Source organism: Saccostrea cucullata, unplaced genomic scaffold (assembly GCF_032062105.1).
Source record: "Saccostrea cucullata isolate Sc308-1 unplaced genomic scaffold, CSIRO_AGI_Scuc_v1 ctg62, whole genome shotgun sequence".
NCBI lineage: Eukaryota > Metazoa > Mollusca > Bivalvia > Ostreida > Ostreidae > Saccostrea > Saccostrea cuccullata.
In genome coordinates this window covers 629,544-647,569 of record NW_026937804.1, presented here as the reverse complement: position 1 = coordinate 647,569, position 18,026 = coordinate 629,544, and the positions used below count along the sequence as shown (strand labels likewise).

The following is an 18,026-nucleotide window of genomic DNA, read 5'->3' as shown; positions in this document are numbered from 1 at the left end:
GATAACAGTCCTTCAGATGAAACTGTATAAACTGGTCCCACTGCTCAAAGGTTTCAAGTGTTGAATACAGGTAAATTTTGCAGCCCTCCACCTACAAGTGGTGATGTCTCAAAATGACTGAAAAATTCTGAGAGACATTAAACAAAGAAAGAAAGTTGCAGGAAACAACTAGCATCACTGTTGTATACTGTTCAACTGACGTGGGCAAGTTTGCTGAATCTAGATTAGAATGCTGGAGAATTTTATTTTTTTTAATTTATTTTTTTTTTAACACAATTCATTTCATACAGAAACATTAAAAATCTGTGTTACAGAATTGTGTATTTTTACATATAAGAGAGGAGGGAGAGAAGAGAGAGAGAGAGGAGATAGTTATAGAAAAAGTTGGTTCCACCTGTTCCATTGAGTGTCAAATTTTTCTTTTTCGCCATTTTTATATGATTTATATTTTTGTGTTTTATAAAATTGATTCAAGTTTGATATCACCGATTGCACATTTAGAGGTTTTTTTGTACATCTAGAAGTATAAATATAATATTTTAGCCATAAAATTATAACATTCGCTATTTCATTATTTTTTCCTTCAATGCCTAAAATAAATATTTTTTTTTTGTTATGGGCAACTGGAGATTTCTCTGCTGGAGATGATATTCAAAATTTTCAAGGAGTAATTGTACAAGGTCACATTCCCATAAGATATGCTCAATTGTCTCTACTTCTCTTTGACAAAAATTACACTGCTTAGAATCTACCTTTCTGATTTTGAATAAAAAAGAATTAGTTGCCAATATTTTATTCAGAATTCTGTACTGAAACCACTGCAGTTTACAGTTTTTTGTAATGCTGGATGCTGGAGAATTAATAAGATCTCTGCAATTGTCATTTTAGAAAACCGTAGATACCCTTGAAATTGTTTTTGTTGGTAAATTGGACCATTTTAATAGATTTTACCATTTCAGTCTATTTAAAAAAAAAAATGGAGCAATTCCAAGATTCTCAGAAAATCCCTACTATTTTCAATAAGTATGCTTTCTATATTTATTTTTAGTTTCCAAAGGATCTGCAAAAGCTCACAAAGAATCTGAGGACCCTAGATTTATCTGATAACAAGCTTCCTGAGTTACCTCCCTCTATCGGCTCATTTTCACTTCTGAAGAATCTGGTGCTGTCCAGGAACAAGCTAGGTACAACAGAGAACTATAAGGCTTGTTCTTGTCAATTATAAAGAAGCTTTCATCCATAATGATTTTTTTAAAATTTTTCAGAAATTTTACCAGAAGAACTTGGGAATTTGAAGAAATTAGAAAGTTTATCACTGGATGGTAATAGTCTAACAAGACTTCCTGAGTCTCTGTCACAGTTATCAAACTTACGAACTCTGAATGTGTCAGAGAATAAAATCACAAGCTTTCCAAGGTCACTTAATACCCTTAAAAATCTGGATGCTGTGAATTTATCAAGGAATAAAATAACAGAAATTCCCGAATATGTCAGCACATGTCAAGCGATTGAACTCAACTTAAATCAAAACCAGGTATATAATCTCATGTGATCAATCTTAAAAAGGTTTCTACTTAGCACTAATAAATTTATACATGGCAGTTATTCTTCCACATTGTTTGTATGATACAATTTTTTCATTATAATATAAAAATAATTGCTTTAAAGACCATTCTACATATGAAGCATGAATTAAGGTTGAATGTAGCTGAAAGCCTTCAGTAAATACATTGTAATGTAATAAAATGGATTGCTTTTATCAGATTTCTCGTCTGTCTGAGAGTATTTCCCAGTGTCCAAGGTTAAAGGTATTGCGACTAGAGGAGAACTGCTTAGATATATCTGCGTTTACACCTAAAATCCTGAAGGAATCAAAGATAGCTCTCTTTGCTGTGGAGGGGAATGTTTTTGATATGAAATCTTTTCACAACTTGGAAGGCTATGAAGAGGTAAAATTGTAAAAAATTGCTTCATAATGAAATTCTTCATATGAACAAATGTCCATTTAAGAACCACTGTACATGTTTTTAAAGGAAACATTTTTAAATGATGCCAATAACTTTTCACAAATTATGGTCTTTATAAATTACCTTTTCCCGAGAATGCTTTGTGCCAAGTTTGGTTGGCAGACACCTGAGTAAATGTGATCAGAAAAGGTAATTTATACACTTTCAGCTCAGGTAAGCTTAAAAGGATATTTCAATGATAGGGTCAAGATGCTAATTGTGGCTTTAATTTTTTTTTTTCAGTATATGGAAAGATATACAGAAACAAAGAAAAAGTTTAATTGAGATAATAACCTGAAAATACTTTAGTCCTTCTCTCATTTGTTTTTTGTATATTGTGTTCATAAGATTTATTGTATAATGAAGGGATAATGAACAATTCTGAATAAATTATGTATTCTAAATAATGATTAAAATGAAGAACCTAATTCACATGAGTGGTAACATATTAGAAGCCAGTCATTTTGCAATGTTTTTGACAAGCTATGTTCCCTTGATCAAAATTAGTAACATTTCTCTCAAAATATATGCAGTTAAATAATTCATTTTATTCTATATTTAGAAAAAAATATGAAGAGAAAGTTTGTGCAAATTTTCAGTAAGGGATTTGTAGGAAATTCAAATTAATTTTTTTAATATCTTGAGAGAACACATCTCTCCAAATAAAAAAAAAAGCATGTAAATTCTCATGATGGGGTATTTATTCAAAAAATACCTTCAAATTTATAACCATGATTACAAAAATTGTACCATTCATTTATTAGATATGGTAGTTCTGATGAATGATGTTGCAAGTTATTTTACTTGAATATGATTTTTATCCTTAATGATTTGAATTTTTACATTATTTCCAGTATTGTATGTAATGTGGATTGTATACATGTGCTGTGAACCCACTTATTGTATTTTTGGGCAAAATGAATAGGAAAAATGATTTGTTTTTTAATTTACTTTGTGGTTTAATTATATATTAAACAGAACAAACAGTAATTTATAAGTATTTTTCCTTCCTTTGTTTTTTAATCTAAAATATAAAGTGGAAAAACTGGTTATGTCGTGTGCTAGATGTTATGACCAAATTGAAATACTAGTAATAAGAAGTCTGTGTGCCAATGCTCACTAGTAATACCCCTGCTCTGATGTGAATATACACAAGTTCAGTTACGTACAGACAATGAAAAGAACAGGAAAATATTAACATGAGACTTGTATCAAAATGAATCCATCCATATGGCATGCCTCAACAAAGAGTGTGCTTAAATTTCATGCAACTGCACTAAGTAGTTGTTAAAAAAAAACTGCAACAAAAATTTGTTACAAATTTTAGAGACAGATAGACAGGAAGTTGAGATTGGATTCTTGCAAAAATGAATTTCACTTATGGCATGCCTACACAAAGAGTGTGCTAAAATTTCATGCATCTGCAATGAATAGTATGTTGCTGAGAAAACTGAGATGAAATTTGTTATGTATGGTCCTGCATGATAAACAGGAAGTTGATATTGTATCATAAAAATGAATCCCACCATTTGGCATGCCTAAACAAAGAGTGTGCTAATATTTCAAGCATCTGCAATGAATAATTGCCGAGAATATTGTGACAAAATTTTTTATGTATAGTAGAGACAGACACACTGATAAATACAAAGTTAACATCAGATTCAAACAAATATGGAAATCGCCATATGGCAGGCCTAAACAAAGAGTGCTAAATTTTCAAGCATCTGAGGTGAGTAGTTGCCGTGAAAACTGTGACGAAAAATTTGTCACAGACAGTCAAACAGGGGTAAAACAGTATATCTACTGTACCAAATTAAAGTTGATAATTCTCAATTAAGCAATGTACACATCTCAAAACCTTTGCTGGCACTAAAGTTTTGTATGTGTAGCAAAAAATTAAAAATGCATGGCTAGGCCAGGAATTGACCCCTGACCCCTGCATCACTAGACAGGCGCTCTACCGACTGAGCTATCCATGGCCTACAATATTACATTTGTGCTATCCATGGCCTACAATATTACATTTGTAAGAAAAACAAGAGATGTTTGTAAAACACTTACGTCCCCCTCCCCCCAAATTTGAATTTTTCAAAGTCCAAAAGGGCATAAATGGTGCAATTGTACCCAAAACAGAATCATCTGATAAATCTGTACACTAAATTTCATTTCAGTATGTGCAATAGTTGTGAAGAAAACTAGAGGTACTGTGAGCGATGAGCTCACTAAATGATACCCCCCGCCTCCCATATGGTTATAACTGGTGAAAAAGTCCATGTTTTCCTGTGGCCGGGAAACCCAAAATATATGTGGAATCAAAAAGTAAAATAGGAGGTGCACAATGGCAATATGTAATAAAGATTCTGTGAAAGTTTCAAAATTTCATTCAGTGGTATGAGAGGATTTTTACCCCAAAGCGTAAGTCCATGGGGCATAAATGAACAGAAACTGCAAATAATTGGAATTTTTCTAAGTCCATGGGGCATAACTCTGTCAAAAATGGTGTGATCATACCCAAAACATAACTTGACTAGATATTCATCTGATATATCTGTATACCAAATTTCATTTCAGTATGTGCAACGGTTGCAAAGAAAATGAACGGAAACTGCAAAAAATTGGAATTTTTCTAAGTCCAAGGGGCATAACTCTGTCAAAAATAGTGCGATCATACCCAAAACAGAACTTGACCTAGATATTCATCTGATATATCTGTATACCATATTTCATTCAGTATGTGCAAGGGTTGTGAAGAAAATGAATGGAAACTAAGTGGACCGACTGACAGACAGCAGCAAAGCAATATGCCCTCCCTTCTTCAAAGGGGGGCATAAAAATAAATTTAGGCCATGCAAAATTAATTCCTTGAATATGATGAGGGAGGGAGGCATTTTTTTTTTACTTTTTATTGAAAACATGATGAGGCAGCTTTTTACATTGTACAAAACCTCAAAAAATGATGAGGGAGGTGATTTGTTGTTTCTATTTTATTGATTTAGCAATAAAAAGGGTCAATTTGGAAGAGATGAGGGAGGGCCAAAGGTTATCTGATTTAGTCCTATAGTCAATATCTTAACCAAAGGTTAAGATGCACTGACACTTGGGAAATAATTACAAGAAATCTTTGCTTCATGAGATGTTTATTAATAATATATTAACATAAGTATAGCACAAAGATAAAAAACAGTTCCTTGTAACAGTGACTGAAAGCAGTTTCTGTTTAATATACAACTATTAAACACCAATCTTTATCTATACATTTTGATCAAATTTGAGAGAAATGACATTTTATTCCTTTAATTTACAATTTGACTATTAAATTTTAATATTTTTAAGGCTACAAAACTAAGAGATTTTATATTCAAAAACATACTTGTACACACAATTGTCAACCTTTGGGTTGATTGATCTTTATAATTTAAGTTTTAATATATATATATATATATATATATATATATATATATATATATATATATATATATATATATATATATATATATATATATTAAGCATCAATTTCAAGCACGAGTTGTTTTTTTTTATTTCAAACACTAGTGCCTATCACATGATGTCATGATCTGCAGTGCTGTTTTTGAGCTTAATTAAAATGAAACAATGATGATAACAACAGTTATGTCTACCTAGCTGCTAGGTGTTCTAGAAAAAGATAGAGAGAAGATTGAACATCAATAATACACAAACTTCATCAAGTATGCAGAAGATGAAAATACACAATACAAAACAACTACTGGTAATTAATGCAGAATCTGATTTAATATACATGTGTTATTCTATATATATGTAAGACTCCAAAGTCCGATGGTGACGCCAAAGTCCGATGATCTCGCCAAACCCCGATGGTCTGCGCCAAACCCCGATGGCTCGTTGTCTTTACGGACGCCAATGTCCGATGGTCACGCCAAAGTATGGCTCGTTTCCTACGCGCGACGTGAAGTGCGATGGTATATATATGGTAGGAAATTTTACGTCACAATAGTCCGACGTCATGACGTTATTCTGCATTCAAAATTAATTGATTCAGTATTCGTCTCACATACGTTTTTACGGATATTGCTTTTTGTTTTCACCCACCACCAGAGGTATTAGGGTTAGTCCTCGTACACCATTGGAGTGATAAGGGCTAGTCCTTGAACAGTAAGGTGCTTCTTCGAACCCACCCGAGAGATTTTAGGGTTAGTCCTCGCACACTATTGGGCTGATTTGATTAGTCCTGCACCCACCTATGATAGTTAGGTTAGAGTTGATACTCATTGTTCGACTGATAAGTCTTAGTTTCGCACCTACATCCAAAAGACGAGGGTTAGTCTTTGTATTTATGATATTTTGTCTTTATTTATTGGCATGGCATGACATCGCATTTTTGCGCAGTAGTACTATGACGTCATAGACGTTTATTGTGTTTTGCCATCGGAATAAACCATCGGGGTTTGGCGCATTTGGCGTAACCATCGGACTTTGGAGTCCCATCGCACTTTGGAGTCCTACATATATACATAAAATTTTAAATTAATATTGGAATTAGCATATTGCACAATATATGCCCAGAGTTAAAATTTTGCAGTTTGGACACAAAGAATTTCTGCATGCAACAACAGTGTCTTTCAAGGTGTAAATCTGACAGACATTTTTTTTTTTTTTAATAATTATTAATTCATCAGGAATCCAATTATCAAACTGATGATTGAATCCAGTTCTTAAAGTTTTATAGAGAACCAGGATAAACGAAACAACCAAGTTATTACAGATATGTTCAGTTGATTTAGCAGGTGGACATGCTCTCAATAAAAATCAATTATACCCCAGTTTTTATGTTAAAAGTAAAACAAGTTTAAAATCTTAAGAGCTCCCATGATCATACAATGAATTTACAGGTGCGTAATTTATCTTCATGAGTTGTCGGCCCCTGGCAGACCAACCTTCTGAATGGTTTTGTAAACTTTTGATTTGGCATCTCGGAGAGAAGAAATTCGAAACACGTAGATGAGAATTTATCATTGGTTACGGAGAATTTTGTTTGCCCTTTTGTTGGCAGCATCAACACGATCATTCAAACATCCACCCTGTGGTGCAAAAAACAGAATAAAATGCATGCTTAAAAAAAAGAAAATCAACAACAACAATCTAACTCAAAAAGTCTCAGACACCAGATAAGTATAGCTATTGTTAGGCAACTTCTGAGTAGTTTTTTTTTTTTTTTTTTACGCTTAAAATGTCTGATTCTTTTTGTAAATAAACAAAACAGGCATGCTAAATATAGTTAATGCATGTTTTCTGGAATGACTTCTGTAGAATGTTCTATTAAATAATCTTCATCACAATGAAAACAAGTCTTAATATGCTTTATTTTCTGCTGGTTTTAAAAGTGCTATTCAATAAGTTTTTTCTAAAGAAGACATTACAGGTTAACTCTGCTTAAAAAATAATAACAACAAGAAATAATTTCAAACAGAAAGAAAAGGAAGTACTTGTTATATTCACCAAAGACCCAATCATTTTAAATTCAGAAGAGAAAATTAACACAAAACGTAGATTTACTTGAACTGCTCATTTTGACTTTCACCATTGTTGACAGAAATCCTTGCAGGTGAATATAATCAAATACTACTCCCTTCCTTCTCAAGGAATCAAATGAACTTGAAACACTAAGGAAACATAATACACAACAAATATGGATCTACATGTATGCTTTTCTTTCTTTAATAATAAATGTCACAAACATTATAACATTACCTGTACTTATATGGAATTCATTTGTTTACTGTTCATGACACTAATGCAAAATCTGCTTAATGTATATCTTAATTTTTCTTAGATTTATTCTTAATTTGGATGCAAAGCTTTGAAATTTCTTCTATGTAGATCCATTTTTCAACTGAAAATTGTCTCTCTACTGGGCACAGAACCAAACACAACCAACTCTACCAACAATTGTGTCTCCACTAGGTACAGAAGTAAACACAACCAACTCTATCAACAATACTGTGTCTCCACTAGGTACAGAACGAAACACAACCAACACTTATCACAAATCCATGCCAAGGACAGATTTCAATTCGTTTGTAAATTCTGCATCACACCTTTTCTGCATTTAATGATGAAATGTCATACATGACTGAGAATGTACACATTCTGCTATGCATCTACATGAGGTAACATAAAAATAATGAGGTGTTAAGTAGATACATGTATTGCAGTAAGAGAAAATAATGATAAATCTATAATAGTTTAATAAAAAGGAATGCAATATCAACAGTTAGTTATCTTTCAGTATCTTTCTGGCTCTCTGGTTCGCTCCCTGAATCCGGGACTCGTTAGACTGGGTCTGTAATTAAAACACAGCAGGTTAATGAGGCTTTGTTAGTAATCCACATCCAGGATTGGCCGTATTAATCAGACTGTTGTATTAAAAAGACCTTCAATCTTGGCCTTATTGAGTTTTTAAATCTATCAACTTTATACCGGTAATTATTAATTTATTAATTTAATTTAACAGTTTCTAAGAAAATATTCTTCGAACTGATCTCTGGCATTACCGTGAAAGTAGAACTTTTGGTGAGACACATTTAGCAATTTATCTCTCAACACAAATGATGATACATGTATTTTCAGCAAGAGGTAATTTTATATTGTTAAGAAAGATAGCTATAAAAACCTACCAGTATACAGCGTAAATTGTACTACGCAATATTCAACTTAAATGATCTCAAAATCCTCTTTAATAATGCCAAAATTGAATTCTTATTAAAAGTTCTGATTAAATGGTATTAAAAAATAAGAAAGACCTAATAATTATCAAGGTTCTGAATATTGAATTTGGAAATTCTGGATATATTATTTTGAGAATTATGCTTTTAAAATCATTCTAAGAAACTGATGTGCATCTTATTTTGTAGTTGTAACCATTTTTAAAATGCATTGGTGCTTACACAGACACTTTTTAAATGACCTTGAAAAAAAAATTCCATGTATAAGCAAAACAATGAAAGACATCTATTCAGTGATTAAAAAAGAAGCAGGATTTGTGACACAAGCTGTGCTGTAAGAGATAAAGAAATGAAAATAAAATAATATTGCGGGATTGACAAAAACTGAAGTCTTACTAGGGGGAATCGTCTGTGATAAATCATACAAGGTGTTGGATCCTAGGGTAAAAGTGAAGACATATAAGGAATGTGTACCTCAGCATTTTCTACGTTTAAGGACTTTAGAATTTCTTATCATCTGATTGACTTGAGTGATTCCATATGTAACTATGAAATTAATCCTACAAAAAAGCACTAATTTACAACTGTATCCTACATGTACATGTTTTAAAGAATGGCATCATAAGAAAAAGGGACCTATCAAATATTATAATAATTAATACAGTAAAACATTTTTTTAAGGGACACAGACTGTTTGTGAAGAAATCTTTTCATCAATGCCCAAAACTTTATAAAATACATTCAAAACCTATGGGTCATGTGCTGATATATTACTGGTACATATTCCTTACATGTTTTCTTGCAAAAAAAAAAATAAAATCATAGTTTACTCTACATGCCACTGAAAAAGATAAAGTGATACATCAAATTAAAGATTATAATTAGGAAATACAACTTCATTGATTTGATGTTTAGACCACATTTTAACCAGTACTTCCAATTGCTATTTTCTTTTTATAAACCAATGAAGAAGTATAGGATGAAGTGATCTGACAGAAATAACACATATATATAAATACACTGTTCAGTCATCTGTTAATCTTTAAGCAAAAGATTGGCTCGTTTATTGGCCTCAATAATACGCTCCACATTGGATCCACCCTGCAAAAAAACAGATCAGCAAAAACATACATAATGTAATCTATTTTACAATAGAGGAGAATTTGTCTTCAAAAATTAAATCATTTCAAAAATATCTCCCTGTCTAACAAGAAAAATTATGTAAATTTTTTGTAGAAGAAATGCGTGACTGACCTTATTGTTAATGCGGTCGATTTGTCTGTTTTGGGATTCTATCTCACTGCCCATGTCAATAGCCATGTTTCGAAGATTACCCAGCATGCCACTGACTTGTGTCAAGTTTTCCTCCATTTCATCCTCACGAGCATCATTGGTAATTCTACCAAAAATAAAAACATATCAAAGGTTATAAGTTCATGTTATTTTGATATTTCTCCGACATTTTTAATAAAACATTGGCAATTAAACAAATTGCTTCCAAAGTAAAGACATAACAATGATTATATTATAAAGAAAGACCATGAGATATATCTCTGAAATTTCTGAGATAAATATGCTATAGACAAGTAATACTTTGTTGTTCTTCCTATGCAGAATACGCTTTCAAATTGTTTGATCCCTGTGATCTTGTAGACCAAAAATATCCTTGACCAACTTAGTGATTATTGGATCCTGTGGAAATTTTGCTATATTATGGTTTATCTGGTGATTATTGGGTTGTTTCACTTTGTATTCAGACCTACCCATTATTGAGTCTCTGTATATGATCTACAGACCTTTTGTTTATTTCTCATCGTTAACATTTTATCACTGATTAATGGGGTTCCTGCAGACTTTCCTTTGTACTAGTCCTCTGTGGGTTATCATTTAGCTTCCTTCTCACTAAAAATCCCTTTTTTATTTGGTTTTCGACATAGATGTACATAAAATACATGGTTACTGTCTTGAAATATAAGCGATATTTGGGCGAGGGTAAGAAAACGTGATAGAGGGCGAGGCTTGCTAAGACACATCTCTGCAGTGGAAACCAAGATGCAACTGTGTAAACAATGCAATATACGTGACATCACAATGCTTTTAGAATGTGGGGATACATGCACAAGGCTTTAGAGTTGTGGAGTAAGGATTAATCCTTAAGCTTTGGGTTCATACGTAAACTGAGGTCCTGTGTCTCAATAGGTGCTTGCATAAAAAAGATCCCTCACTGCTCAATATTTTATATCAGCCCATTTTTAGTGATTATTGTTTCTTAAGTTACAACAAATTGTTGAATTTCTTTAGTTTCTTTATACCTTATCTACCTCATTGTAGTCTATGTACATGGTCCAAAACTCTTTCAGTTACCTATTATCTGTTACGTATTATTATTGTTTCCTTGGTCTAGCAGACTTTTGACCTACCTAGTGATTTCCTTGGTCTAGCAGACTTTTATTCTACCTAGTGATTATTGTTTGCCTTGGTCTAGCAGACTTTGACCTACCTAGTGATTTCCTTGGTCTAGCAGACTTTTGACCTACCCAGTGATTATTGTTTCCTTGGCCTAGCAGACTTTTGACCTACCTAGTGATTTCCTTGGTCTAGCAGACTTTTATTCTACCTAGTGATTATTGTTTGCCTTGGTCTAGCAGACTTTGACCTACCTAGTGATTTCCTTGGTCTAGCAGACTTTTGACCTACCCAGTGATTATTGTTTCCTTGGCCTAGCAGACTTTTGACCTACCTAGTGATTTCCTTGGCCTAGCAGACTTTTGACCTACCTAGTGATTTCCTTGGTCTAGCAGACTTTTGACCTACCCAGTGATTATTGTTTCCTTGGCCTAGCAGACTTTTGACCTACCCAGTGATTATTGTTTCCTTGGCCTAGCAGACTTTTGACCTACCCAGTGATTATTGTTTGCCTTGGTCTAGCAGACTTTTGACCTACCTAGTGATTTCCTTGGTCTAGCAGACTTTGACCTACCCAGTGATTATTGTTTCCTTGGCCTAGCAGACTTTGACCTACCTAGTGATTTCCTTGGTCTAGCAGACTTTTGACCTACCCAGTGATTATTGTTTGCCTTGGTCTAGCAGACTTTGACCTACCCAGTGATTATTGTTTCCTTGGCCTAGCAGACTTTGACCTACCTAGTGATTTCCTTGGTCTAGCAGACTTTTGACCTACCCAGTGATTATTGTTTCCTTGGCCTAGCATTTTAAATTATACCTAGTGATTTCCTTGGTCTAGCAGGCTTTTGACCTACCCAGTGATTATTGTTTCCTTGGCCTGCAGACTTTTGACCTACCTATGATTTCCTTGGTCTAGCAGACTTTTGACCTACCCAGTGATTATTGTTTGCCTTGGTCTAGCAGACTTTGACCTACCTAGTGATTTCCTTGGTCTAGCAGACTTTGACCTACCTAGTGATTTCCTTGGCCTAGCAGACTTTGACCTACCTAGTGATTTCCTTGGTCTAGCAGACTTTTGACCTACCTAGTGATTTCCTTGGTCTAGCAGACTTTTGACCTACCCAGTGATTATTGTTTGCCTTGGTCTAGCAGACTTTGACCTACCTAGTGATTATTGTTTCCTTGGCCTAGCAGACTTTTGACCTACCTAGTGATTTCCTTGGTCTAGCAGACTTTTGACCTACCCAGTGATTATTGTTTGCCTTGGTCTAGCAGACTTTGACCTACCCAGTGATTATTGTTTCCTTGGCCTAGCAGACTTTGACCTACCTAGTGATTTCCTTGGTCTAGCAGACTTTTATTCTACCTAGTGATTATTGTTTGCCTTGGTCTAGCAGACTTTTGACCTACCTAGTGATTTCCTTGGTCTAGCAGACTTTTGACCTACCCAGTGATTATTGTTTCCTTGGCCTAGCAGACTTTTGACCTACCTAGTGATTTCCTTGGTCTAGCAGACTTTTGACCTACCCAGTGATTATTGTTTCCTTGGCCTAGCAGACTTTTGACCTACCTAGTGATTTCCTTGGTCTAGCAGACTTTTATTCTACCCAGTGATTATTGTTTGCCTTGGTCTAGCAGACTTTTGACCTACCTAGTGATTTCCTTGGTCTAGCAGGCTTTTGACCTACCCAGTGATTATTGTTTCCTTGGCCTAGCAGACTTTTGACCTACCTAGTGATTTCCTTGGTCTAGCAGACTTTTGACCTACCCAGTGATTATTGTTTGCCTTGGTCTAGCAGACTTTGACCTACCTAGTGATTTCCTTGGTCTAGCAGACTTTGACCTACCTAGTGATTTCCTTGGCCTAGCAGACTTTGACCTACCTAGTGATTTCCTTGGTCTAGCAGACTTTTGACCTACCCAGTGATTATTGTTTGCCTTGGTCTAGCAGACTTTTGACCTACCTAGTGATTTCCTTGGTCTAGCAGGCTTTTGACCTACCTAGTGATTATTGTTTGCCTTGGTCTAGCAGACTTTTGACCTACCTAGTGATTTCCTTGGTCTAGCAGACTTTTGACCTACCTAGTGATTATTGTTTCCTTGGCCTAGCAGACTTTGACCTACCTAGCGATTTCCTTGGTCTAGCAGGCTTTTGACCTACCCAGTGATTATTGTTTGCCTTGGCCTAGCAGACTTTTGACCTACCTAGTGATTTCCTTGGTCTAGCAGACTTTTGACCTACCCAGTGATTATTGTTTCCTTGGCCTAGCAGACTTTTGACCTACCTAGTGATTTCCTTGGTCTAGCAGGCTTTTGACCTACCCAGTGATTATTGTTTCCTTGGCCTAGCAGACTTTTGACCTACCTAGTGATTTCCTTGGTCTAGCAGACTTTTGACCTACCCAGTGATTATTGTTTGCCTTGGTCTAGCAGACTTTGACCTACCTAGTGATTTCCTTGGTCTAGCAGACTTTGACCTACCTAGTGATTTCCTTGGCCTAGCAGACTTTGACCTACCTAGTGATTTCCTTGGTCTAGCAGACTTTTGACCTACCTAGTGATTATTGTTTCCTTGGCCTAGCAGACTTTGACCTACCTAGCGATTTCCTTGGTCTAGCAGGCTTTTGACCTACCCAGTGATTATTGTTTGCCTTGTTCTAGCAGGCTTTTGACCTACCTAGTGATTTCCTTGGCCTGGCAGACCTTTGACCTACCTAGTGATGATTGGTCCCTGTGGCCCAGCGGTTTCACCTACTATCACCCTTGGACCATTCGTGTTCACCTTCCCATCCTCTGATGCCTTCCATGTTTTGTCATAGTCTCCTCCTTTCTCAAAGTTCTTTGCCCTGGAAAAATATAAAATATGTTCACATACTGAAATTCAAGGTTATGCTGTCAATAAAGAAGTCACCCACTCACTTCTTTGTTATATCATACTAAAATCACATTTAGTAAAAGTATGTTAAAAAAAACATGTTCACAACCCAACAGGACAGAAAATGTGAAAGTCTATCTCCTGTATGTAAGGGTACCAGGTAAAAATGATTTTAAATACAAACCGTTTCCATGGTAACACACAGAGCCCACAACACTTTTCCAGTCCCTCCAGGTTTTTCTCAGCATCTCTCATGTCCTGGTTGATTTGGTCCATACCCTCTTCAATTCGGTCCAATTGTTCTATTTTAAATTATAATGGAGAAAATTTAGCATTTTAAAACACTACATTATGATTGTAACATACTGTAAATGTATTTAATTGGCATGCAAGACATTTGGCCAAATTTTCAACAAGTAGACAAAGAACTGATTTAGTGCATGCTGAATTTCCTTTATAATCAAAGGATTTAGCAATGTACTTCATTCATTGGAAGCTGCTTTTCAGGAAAGGTGCTAAATAAAATGCACAGCCAAATGTTATACATTTACAGTTAAGGTGAATCTTTCGGCAAACTTGGTATTTAACAATCTAGTAACAAGGGTAAAACGAGGAATCACTTAAGTTATCAAAAATTAGCACACTAGATACTTTTTATAAATAAATTTAAATGCAAATGCAATAAATAATCTTTAATCTACAATGATTTAATAGTCATCACTATTATGAAATGGAGATTAATTAAACAAATAAATTAGTTAAGCATTCAAAACCCTTCCATTTGATCAAACCACAGCAATATACAGGTCATAATAAAAAGCAACCATATTAAAGCTATAATTCATTATACGTTGCCTTCATCAACTCTCAACATGCTGTTAATCGATCATGCCATCTTACCCCCTTGTTGATCCAACATTACGATGGTTTTAATTCCAACATCTTGTGACTGAAAGATTTTAAAAACAAAATCACAACATCAATACTACATGCAAAATAAAAAGAAAGTTTTAAAAAAAGTAAAAGATGACTTAAAACAACTAGCAATAAGAAAAAAGAAAATAACAATAGCTAAAACCTTTTACACAGTTAATGAATAAGTAAGAGTGAACATAGGATTTCCATAAAAAATACTACTGTAAAATCACATATTTTTTGGTGGGGTCAAATTTTCGTATTTGAGGAAAATCTCTTGGTTCATGGGGATTTGATTTTGTGGATCAAGAATTAATAAGTACTTAGGTATGTAACATTTTACATTTCGTGGGTCTCATCATACCTCGAAAACAACAAAAATTAAACCCCAACGAAAATTTGTGATTTCAAAGTAACGAATTCTAGCAATCTATGATGGAAATAAATTGTATTTTTTCACTCTTTACAAAACAGCCCTACCCTAACACCAGAACATCGACCCAGGGGCCATCAAATTCCTAATTTTGAAAGAGGCACCATTTGTCATCATAAAATAAGTATATGCATTCAGAGTACCGGGTATTTGTTTAATACTCAGCAGCAGAGAAAAAGATTTATAAAGCAAAAAGCTTCTTCTTTCTTAATGTACTATTTATTTATTTATTTATCAGAAAATCAATTCAACCTACATGTATTTAATATAAACTTTTTTTAGAGATCAGAAGAAGGGTTTTTAGACAAGAAACTTCTTAATTGTTGGAAGACAAGATCAATGCTGCCAATATCTTATTTTCTCACAATTATCATTTAAATGTTTGTCATTCTTGAAAGGAAGGACAAGAGCATAAAGAGAGAACATTAGAATCAGATGGTATATAAATAAGCCGCAGATCTGTATCTCACTTCTACGTAAAGAATTGGAGTAAATAAAAATGGTTAGGCCATCCTCCTATTTTTCAGATCAGTGAGCTACAGTTCTACAGTCTAAATGACATTTCAGTTGTAATGATGAGCAGGATACTGAAATCTTGTATTATAATTTTGAAGACCTCATAATAACTCTTGTTTTTATTTCCATCTTGTACTTTCCCAAGACTTGCCCGGGATTTTAGATCCCCGATGGCAGAATCGATACCAGTACAAGTCATTACTGAGCCAAATCTGGACACTGAGAGACCCAGAATAGGAGCTTCATTTCCAGAATAAATGAAAGTTGGTCGTAAATCTGTCACATGCAGGAGAGCATGCTAGCTAAACAAGGTGCACGTTACACGGCCTGTGTCACTTTGACAGTCTACAGCTGTATTAAAGTACACTAATTAGACTCCAGGCAAGGATTCCAAAAGAGTTCCTTATTTATGTCCCAAAGAGGGTGGAAGGACTTTAAAACAAAATGGAGACAACTCCTTGGCATGGATAACATTTCAAACTACTAGTAGAGATAATATATTGTCACAGGGAACATAAGCAACATTAGGATATGACAAAATTAAAGTCTAATCGCTTGATGAATTTGCTTATTCTCAAATAACTGACTTAAACTCGCCCTATTCTCAAAACTTGTCTTTTACATTCCAGGACATGATATTTTTTTCTGTCAATTCTTCTTATCCCGTCTGCAAATATGTTGATGTTTTCTAAAGAAAAAATTCCCACCTACCTACAAACCCTATAATTTTACCCTGAGTTGGGCGAGGGCAAGAAAACATTATTTTAAAAGATGGTCTAAGAGGTTAAAAATATATGCAAATTAACTGAAAACAAGAGTGCCAAAGAGTAACAAGTCATAAAGTCAGTAAATTTCTTGCCAGGCGGCAATAAATGAAAACTTACATTGTGTTTATAAAGTAGTTTATATAATGAAATGAATTTTTTGATCAAACTTCCTATGTCACTATCTGATATGGTTTACAATTATTATATTCACAGAATCACAGTGCAATCAGATAAATCCTTGTAATATTTTGTTTTTTATCATAAATCAAAGCAAAGAAAAGTCTGTAAAAAATCATGAGATAATTAATCTACAAAACCAAACAAAAAAGAGAACTTAAAAATAAGCAGACAATAACTGCTACAGTGTACACTGTTGGACACAGAGAAATGCTGCAGCGACTGGAATCTGGAGGCATTAGAGACAGTCCGATATACTACACTCCTCCCAGGCTTTTGGAATAATATGTAATTATAAAACTAGTTCTACGGAATAATACGATATTATTAACTAATTCCTGTACAATTGTTACATATTAAAATTATATTTACTGGATTTAAAGATTTCTATTTTCCTTGGACTGACATTACATTATATGGAATTCCAGAAAATATTTAAGATATGATGGTATTCATTTCATAAAATTTCCTTGTAAAAAGACTCAATACAGTTGCTGATGAAGTCATTCATATATGTTTTAAAATATATTATTTTAAAATAATAATCAAAATATCATATTTGGGATTAATTTTAGAATTGATTAAAGAATTCATTTAAAGAAAACAAAGCCAAAATTGATATTCCGAAAACTTGGGAGTACATGTAGGCTGTAAGCAGAGGGCAGCCACCACAGTTACATGTTGTCATGGTTATCTTACCTCCCTGCTCATCAAGCATTACTAATGTCTTGATGCCCGCCTCCTTACTCTGGTCAGAGGATAGAAAACAGATCAACACACATCAAAAACCGTAACAAAAATTCACAAGCATCTCCCACTATCTCTTATATATGGGTTAGTAAAGCTTTGCAGTGTAAGCCAAAGACTCTGTATGAACGATTCTTATTTTTTGTAGAAGATTCCTTTGTGAATTTTTTTCTCTACTATTGTTTGAGGGTGACACCAGAACATAAAAGTATTTCACAAAAACTGACATGTTTCTGTGCATGTATTCATACAACAAACGGAAACAAATGTTTCTTACTACAAAGAAAGATACCTTAACTTAAACAACAAATGAATCGTCATTGAACATATGATAAACACTAATAATACACGCAAACAGTGTGTGACAGAAATGACTACTGATACATAGCCAGTGTGTCTAACAAACAGAACAGCCAATACAATAGGCTCTTCTGCTTACCTCCCTGTTCATCTATCATAACA

At 34.1% G+C, this 18,026-nt stretch overlaps 2 protein-coding genes across 9 annotated transcripts in view; one reads left to right on the top strand and one right to left on the bottom strand.

Annotated features, from left to right (window-relative positions):
- Positions 1-2,790, top strand: part of LOC134248885 (leucine-rich repeat-containing protein 57-like) — a 99,466-nt gene extending 96,676 nt beyond the window's left edge. Inside the window, exons 3-6 of the mRNA XM_062731282.1 lie at positions 1,049-1,184; positions 1,266-1,534; positions 1,764-1,949; positions 2,250-2,790. Of these exons, the coding sequence (XP_062587266.1) occupies positions 1,049-1,184; positions 1,266-1,534; positions 1,764-1,949; positions 2,250-2,291 (633 nt within the window). The 3' untranslated portion in view covers positions 2,292-2,790. The remainder of the gene's footprint in view (positions 1-1,048; positions 1,185-1,265; positions 1,535-1,763; positions 1,950-2,249) is intronic.
- A 4,048-nt stretch (positions 2,791-6,838) lies between these two features.
- LOC134248881 (synaptosomal-associated protein 25-like) overlaps positions 6,839-18,026 on the bottom strand; it is a 32,107-nt gene continuing 20,919 nt past the window's right edge. For 2 of the 8 annotated variants that reach the window (XM_062731273.1, XM_062731278.1), the window contains 5 exons: positions 17,517-17,565; positions 14,194-14,311; positions 13,849-13,980; positions 9,983-10,127; positions 6,839-7,084 (listed from right to left, as the gene is read on the bottom strand). In XM_062731273.1, the coding sequence (XP_062587257.1) occupies positions 7,016-7,084; positions 9,983-10,127; positions 13,849-13,980; positions 14,194-14,311; positions 17,517-17,565 (513 nt within the window). In that variant the 3' untranslated portion in view covers positions 6,839-7,015. The other 6 variants (XM_062731271.1, XM_062731274.1, XM_062731272.1 and 3 more) reach the window with 4 other exon arrangements.